Source organism: Clinocottus analis, unplaced genomic scaffold (genome assembly GCF_023055335.1).
Source record: "Clinocottus analis isolate CAN_PGR_092001 unplaced genomic scaffold, fCliAna1.0.p SCAF_3, whole genome shotgun sequence".
In the NCBI taxonomy this organism is placed as follows: domain Eukaryota; kingdom Metazoa; phylum Chordata; class Actinopteri; order Perciformes; family Cottidae; genus Clinocottus; species Clinocottus analis.
The window spans coordinates 14,268,585-14,276,636 of record NW_027176042.1 but is presented as its reverse complement, the minus strand read 5'-3'; the positions used below and the strand labels follow the sequence as shown (position 1 = coordinate 14,276,636).

The 8,052-nt window shown below is 35.8% G+C and overlaps 1 protein-coding gene across 2 annotated transcripts in view; it reads right to left on the bottom strand.

Annotated features, from left to right (window-relative positions):
• Positions 1–2,407: 2,407 nt before the first annotated feature.
• Positions 2,408–8,052, bottom strand: part of LOC137796058 (voltage-dependent calcium channel subunit alpha-2/delta-2-like) — a 35,393-nt gene continuing 29,748 nt past the window's right edge. For both annotated transcript variants that reach the window (XM_068593700.1, XM_068593701.1), the window contains one exon: positions 2,408–7,816. In XM_068593700.1, the coding sequence (XP_068449801.1) occupies positions 7,721–7,816 (96 nt within the window). In that variant the 3' untranslated portion in view covers positions 2,408–7,720. The remainder of the gene's footprint in view (positions 7,817–8,052) is intronic.

Here is an 8,052-nt window from a genome sequence, read left to right as displayed (position 1 = left end):
GCGCTCATGCGACTACAGGGATGTATTTAATTTAACGTTAGTTATATTTTTATATTTTATTTCTTGGCAGCAGCTTCATGAAGTCGTTGCCATGCAGTGAATAAAAAGCCAACTATTTCTTTAATTTGTGCTCTTACACAAAACAAATTCATTCACACAAATAAATTAAACTGATAGATTACCACCGCTTGGGACAAATATTCTGGCTTTCATATTTATTCCAACACTTTGTAGTGTCTCTTACCTAGAACACTGGACAGGTCTGCCTGTGAAGCAGCAAAAACACACAGGTTAACGAAACAATCACAATTTTTATCTGAATAATAACATAAGGCGTCACTAGATGCAATATTTTAAGGAGTTCAAGTGGCAGTAAAGATTAAATATTTTTCGTATTGCATCACCACTCTTCCTTAAAGCAGAGAAGAAAATAAATTACAGAAATTCTTTGGGAGTAAAGCAACCACTGTGTGCTTCCCCTTTGGGGAGCCAGTTCATTAACATTGTGACAGATAACAGCTGCCGTTCCCGCCACTAATCTCACTGCACCTGTTTGCTCCTGAATCTGTGGGACATGTCAGAGGTCTCTACTGCACAAGCAGAGGACAAGTATTTGTATAGCTAAATGTTGTATTTTTTAGTTCCTATGCATACATTTTACACAGCTTAGTGTAGTTTACAGTGGTATTTTTCTCTGAATAACTATAGCATTAAATTATGTTTAGACTACCTAGAGAAGTATCACATTGTACAAAAAAGAAACCTGTTTTAGATCTTATTCTTGTTACACTTATTAGCTCATTTCATATCCATGTTTCTCAAATATGTTCTCATAAATACTTTCTAAAAAAAAAGGACAAAGCTATGAATTGCCTCAAGTGTTAAAGCAGTTATTAACAGTGCAATTCACTCCTTTTCTGATATTGTTTTACAATCCATCCCATTCCATTAAAAATAAAAACATGCTTTCTTACAGATAATGCACACATATTTAAAACAAATGAATAAGCTATTCGACTATAGAATAAAAAAAAACAGTTTTACCCAGCAAAAAGGCATGTTCTGCAGCAGACCTCGTATCTCCTGAAAGCTTCATCTGTTTAGAGTCTCTGATGTTCAGTTTGTGAGAGACAAGCCTCTGAGGTCTGCTGGTTATACTTCATATGATGCATGAAAATGAGCCAAACTGCTTTGCCAAACACTGATGGTGTGATATCATGGCTAAATCTGACGGTGTATTTGTCTTTAAGCCACACAATGAGTCACAATGCCTGCTGGATACAAGGTATCATTAATCAAAACAATACCATTCAAACCAGCTGGCATGGACAGGGTTGTTGGTTTAGTAAATCAGAGGACCTAAAACATCCCACTACTCCCGCAGAGAGCTGTTTGTGTCTGTGGAAGTAGCCAGCAGCCTATCATCTTTCCTTTGAAGACCTCAGCTTAGTGCTTGATATCTTTACTGACTGACATTATGAACAAATGCAAAGGATCGCCACATAACCTGCTCAACTCTTGGATTTCTTTTCTGGTCCTCGTGATGCCTCTCAATACTCATGTTTCAATCTTTGACAGCTGATACAGAGCCTCTCTGCATTAGATAATGGAAGAGCTGCTCTCTCGAAATCAAAGTGATATAGTTCACTGCAATGTAAAGTGAACACGTAAAAGTTCAATATCTTTTCAATCTCACATCTATATTAAACTGCAGAGTTAGCAAACAAAATAGCTTACTTTAGAACAACTCATGAGTAGGGTAATATGGCACTATAAGCTCTTTAAGATATGATGGTGCATCACCAATTAAGGCTTTGTAGTTGAGGAGAAGGATTTTATATTTGATTCTGGATTTTGCAGGGAGCCAGTGGGAGTAATAGGATTTATTTTCTTAGCTGTTGTTAGTACACGAGCTGCAGCATTCTGGATCAACTGGAGAGATGTTCTGGTCCGAGTAAAATAACTTTTGTTTTGTCTGAGTTTAACATTAGAAAGTTGCAGGTCATCCAGGTTTTTATATTAGTTTAGCACTAAGGTCTAACAAGACAAGTACAAAGATGAATCCTTTATCTGATGTCATTAGGTGGTAAATAGTAATATTCCCCGGTGCTGTCTCTGTGCTATGATGCTTTCTAAAGCCTGACTAAACATCCACAGATAAACTATTATTATGTAGAATGTCACACAACTGATTTGTCTCTGTGTGTGTCCTGTGATAAACTGTCATCCTCTCCAGGATGAATCCCAATGTCAGCTGGGATTGGCTCCAGCGACCGTGCGGTTTGGATGATGCAGTGGAATTATTCTATCTTTTTTTTTTTTTTTTTACATATGACTGGTCAATTTTTTAGATGATATTTTAATGACAAATAGATTAGACAAGAACAATAAGGAATCCAAGCTGAAGTGAAAAATATCAACAGCATTTAATGACCAAAGATATAAACATTTAAATATCCATTTTTGTAATGTGACTGACAAAATCTTTACAAATTTAGCCTTCATCTTCTGCTGACTGCTTAGCATTGTCTGTACAAAAATGAGGTGGCATTAGAGACTGGCACAAAGAGAGGAAACTGTCCCACGTAAACAACGTCAGCAAAAGGAAAAGCAAAATTACAGCAAAAAACATTAACATTCTTCTGATTTTGATACTCAGTAAATAAAATAGACATGAACATGTATGTATGTATGCATGTATGTATGTATGTATTAGTTTTTGTCTGTTTTGCAATTTTCTTGTAAACGGCTTAGTGAGACCACACAAGCTTCAAACACATTCAATTCCTTCATGTTTACATTTTTCCACAATATCCAAATAAATAAAGAAATAAAATAGTACATAAATTAATTAAATAAGCAACATTGATTTTATAAACAAAGTGAATTAATAAAAGGGTGTCCCCACACATGCCACTGCCTTATTTGTATGTTATAACAGCCTTTAAATGCATACATCTTCTCCATCTTTGTTTTTTCTTAAAGAAATGTCAAAAGTTTAATCAGGCAGTAAGTTGCTCATAACTTCTCTGTGCTTTTACTTGCTGCAAAAACTTAATTGCAAACACTGACAGTTATTGTAGGCTTCACTGAAGTCAAACTTTCAGCTTCATTCAGTTACACACAGTAAAGAGCACTGAGGCCTCCACATCACCCCACATATCCGCAGGGGGCGCCCTCACTTCTCCACACAGCAATGGAGAGTTAAATGTGGACAGGAATGTAAAATATCCATCAGACTATGTACACACATTTTTAAATTGTTCAAAATATCATGCAAATTAATACCGGTAACTCAAAACGAAACTACAACACTGACCTCAACAGCAGTAATATATTGTAGGCTATAAAGAGTTCCATAAAATGTATTTCCTTCAGTGTACAACAGTGTTGTTTGAATAATGCAATATGACCTTATTAATACTTAATACTCTTTTGGAAGCAGTGGTTTTGCTGAGGTCTCCGAACAGTGTTGAGCTTGAATCTGCTTCTCCTGGTTCCCACCATGCTCGGGTACGGCAGAGAAGCACAACAGTAAGTATTACTGTACATAAACATTCACTCATTTCATTCAGTACTAATGGAAAATTACATGTTTCCGACAGGCTTCAAATATAGAATAAACAGTGTGCATGTGGGACAAAGTTAATCTACGAAAATGGACAGTGTCTGTGCTTTGATTCGAGGCTGAACCACAGTGTAGAGATAAACGACACATAGAAGGGCAGCGGGGTTCGTTCTCGTTGCTTTGACAAACATCTGTCCACGAGAAGGCAGGGGGAAGGCCAGTTGCTTGTAACACTTCTGTTGTGCTCTTTCACAACTGTACTGTGCTCCTTTAAAATGCTTCATAAGTTCATGAAGAGCATTTGTTGTGTTCCCTGACAAAGAAGTCCATTTAGGGCTGAACCATTGCGACCCTTGAACCCCAAGTGTGTCTTTCGTTTGGCCCTGCAGGATGAACGTCAAAACATCTAAGAGCCGAAGGTTCCTGCCATTCAAAATGAGTGCAACAAGGCACTGCAGGGTGGAACACCAGGCAGACAGAGATAAACAACATTTTACAAATATTTTGACAAAAAAAGCTTTTTAAAGATATCCCCATTAACTCTATAACCAGATCAAATGATCAAACACACAAAAAAGATACCAGGGACTGATGAATCACTGTGAGAACATGGTTTCAGGATTTTATCATGCATAACTCCTCAGACGACATTTCAAAGACCTCACTACAATACATAACTAAACAGTGTACATAGCAGCAGGATTTGTGCTTTGTGCTAATCTTAAATAGAGTCAATTGTGGTCCATTATGCAGTAAGACACATACAGTTAAACCTTTATGAATGTCATTTTATTTATTTTTTAACAAATTAAACTACCTTGTTTATTTTATTTTATAAAAAAAAACATGTATATTTGCCAAAAAGCAGTTTAAAAAATAAATGACAGCACTAAATAACACATATAATGTGTTTTGACACTACATATGCTGTAGCCATGTCTGCCGATTTAAGCAACAGACAAGTGAGCCTGAAAGGCTACTGGACATCCTGCTCACTCTTTGAACTTAAAGTAAGGCATACAAGAGCTTTATAGATAAAATATTATGTAGCTGGACTTGTTAGTCAATAAGCTGACTAGGCGATCAAGAGAAAATTTATTTGCAACTATTTTGAAAATCAACAGTGAAAATAACAGTAATTTGCTTGTTCCAGCTTGTGCACTTTTCTGCTCTATACATCACTTTAAAAGGAATATTTTGAGGTTTCAAACTGTCGGTTCGTTTTGACATTTTAGAGTCAAAACAACTTATTAATTGAAAAAATAATTGACAGAATAAGAGATTAGGCTTGTGGTCCTAATTTATGTTTTTGTGTATCATTTTTTTTATCATGACCTTAATAATACATCTGCACAAAAAGAGTATTAATCCTGACATGAATAAAATATATTGCACAATCTAAAAGACCTTTGGTGCCAAACGTTGGTACTAAACTCAAGCAATATTCCCATACATACAGTACTGGGCTAACATTTAATTGGGAATAAATTACTTAATTTTACAGCTTCATAATTTAGTAAAAGGTTGAATCAGATATCAATGCTGTGACAAGGTACGCATGATAAAATATAAAATATTCGCCACAGTAAATCATCACTTTGAACAAGACATCAGGGGAATCTCAACAGAGGGTCAAAAAACCTCACATACCAATAACATATTGATAACATCGAAAGCTGTTCGGAAGCTACATTCCCCATACAGAAGCATACATAAGTGCATAAATTCAGGTTTGACAAATAGTGGCGATACAAGATACAAAAAAATGGACAGAGAGCATCCCATCCATCAAATATATGATGTTTAAAAATCACACACTGACGTCTGCGCATGTTCTGTGCTCTAAGAACTACTTAAAATCTAAATTTGATTATACATTAATCGCAATGATAATAACTGCTAAAATCAGATTATCATGACATTATTGCATTGAACCATGCAGTGGTTTGGAGGATTTACAACTATAGCTGTTAAAATTTGATAATTTGGTTTGTTTTTAGTTTGATTTTACATCCTTTAACAATTCTTATCAAGTGATAGATCATAACAAGTACCTCTGGAAGCATTTCAACAAACCTTGACTTTAACAATCCTCATATGGATGAAACTACTTTGGTTTTAAAATCACAATATCAGGCTAAAGGTCTAACACTGGTAATTTTCCTCATACTGACTTTTCTCAAGTGCTCTGAGAAAACATTTTTTCAGGGGAACAAATAATACTTAAAAAAAACAGGGCGTAATTGAGACGGCAGAAGAAAATCATTCTGGGTCATGTCATGCATGATATCATTTATAGTACTGAAAATATTTGCAAAAGGTCAGAGTAGGATTGAAAGACACTGAAGTGAATGAGAGGTCAAGGCCCGGATCTACTACCATGTAAAAAATGCTGAAGGCGCAGACATATGTGCAAACATATTTACTAGAGCGGGATTTAAAAAGAAAAACTGGCGGAGATGATTTATTTTCAATTTCACAAAGCCAAAAAAGCATGATATTTTTTGGAAGCATCACCGTCTGAGCTCTGTATATTCTGTCTATCTATTTTAATGTTCCTGCTGTAGCAGTTAGCTTTCTGTGTGGTGTGCACAGTGTAAAGTTGTGTAAATGCCTTGGATAGCTGTAGCCAGAAGTTGTTTGGTAAATCCAGATAAACAGATAATTAATTAAAGATGAGCTTCATCTAATGAGCGATCCCAAACACACGCTGTAAAGCCTACAGCTGAAAAGTCATATGAATAAATCCAGAGATGTTCAACATGGAATCAGATAATGACAAAGAAAGATCTTAAAACTCAAACTACTCTCTCCACAAAGATGTACTCAACCAATCCTGGAGCTCTCATTGGTTAGCTCGGGTGCATTGCTGATGTTGCTTGTAATTCCATGTTTTGATACTTTATTAAAGGTACCCTGTGTAGTTTTAGACCAATAGTAGCACTATGGAGCAATATGTTTGTAGTGGGTCCATGTTTTGGTGCTGTAGTGTACATGACATACACAGTCCTGCCAATAGTTTTACGCTATTCCACTGATCTACAGGTGGCAGTGACGCGCCAAGAAATGTTGCAATACGCCAGAAAATTCTGTGACCGCGAAACAAGTAAACACGCATGTAAACGAAGCGATTGCAACATTTTCAAAAGATTTATCAAAATGTTTTATGAGGCAGGAAGTGCATTCAACACATTTTTTAGACCTCGAGAATACACACAATTTATTTTGGTAAGAAACATTGATTGTAAACAGAAACTTTGCTTGCAAGAAAACTCCACAGAGCACCTTTGATACTTCCAACTCAACTATATCGTAGAGGGAAATAGTGTACTTGTTACTCCACTACATTTATCTGACAGCTGTAATTACTTTTCATTTGAACATTTTACATTGAAACCCTATGCTGAGTTTTAAAAATAATTGTGATAGATAAAACTACGCACCAGTAAAAAGTCAAAATGGGCTTCATCTTGGCAAGCTACAACATTAAAATGGATGTTTAATACATCAGTAATAATAACCTGATAATATACTGCATGATATGTAGAGACAACACTGATCGAACCCATTCTTCCATCCAAAAAATATTTTTAAGTTTGTTGCTTAAAAACCTCTTCTCTACTTTTATTGAAGTAAAATCTTGACTGCATGAGTTTTATGGTATCGAGAACAACGTCAGAACAACTTAAATACTTCTTCCCACCACTGTCTATTTACCACAAAGGAAATAAGTTTAACTGAGTTTTAGATCTTTTTTAATTTCACCACTACAATCAAACCTCAAATTACGATTGACGTCTGTTCTTGGAGGGTGATCACCAATTGGCCGTTAAAAGTGCAGCTGCCTTCCTGACTTTTTGGTGGTTGCTTACGTAGCTGAGCATGTGTGCAAAAAATTTAAACATGCTGGTCTTAGTTTAAGTAGCATGCACACTCGACACATTCTATAATTTGCACTCAAGCAAGCCCTGAAACACCAACAAATGCATAAGCAATAAGGCAATTAAACACTAAGAGCTGTTCCACACATTTTTTTCAAGCACAAATGCACTAAGTGTCGTTTGTACATCAAAAAATATCTGATGTGACCTTCAGTAGATCCGAGCCTGAACCCAAAGAGATGAAAGATGTCAGTTAGAGTGTTTGCACGTGTCAGAGATGGAAAAGAGGCAGTATAAGCTGGATAAAGAGAAGGACTCCTATAGAGGACTGCAGTGCACAACCTCGTCCACACTCAGACGTGTTTTCCTGCAACAAGAGTTAACACTCAATACTATTTTTCCAAAGCAAATTATTCATCACTTGTTCATCAAATACTGAATGGAATGTGTGCCTTATTTCTAAGTGTTCAATGTGACATTTCTAACAGAGAAAATTAGGAAATCAAAAACAGATATTTTGTGAGCTTATACATTATAGTTTTTCATGAAAATAATTGTCATGAAATATCTCACAATTACTGCCAAAAACTGCCTAAAATCAAC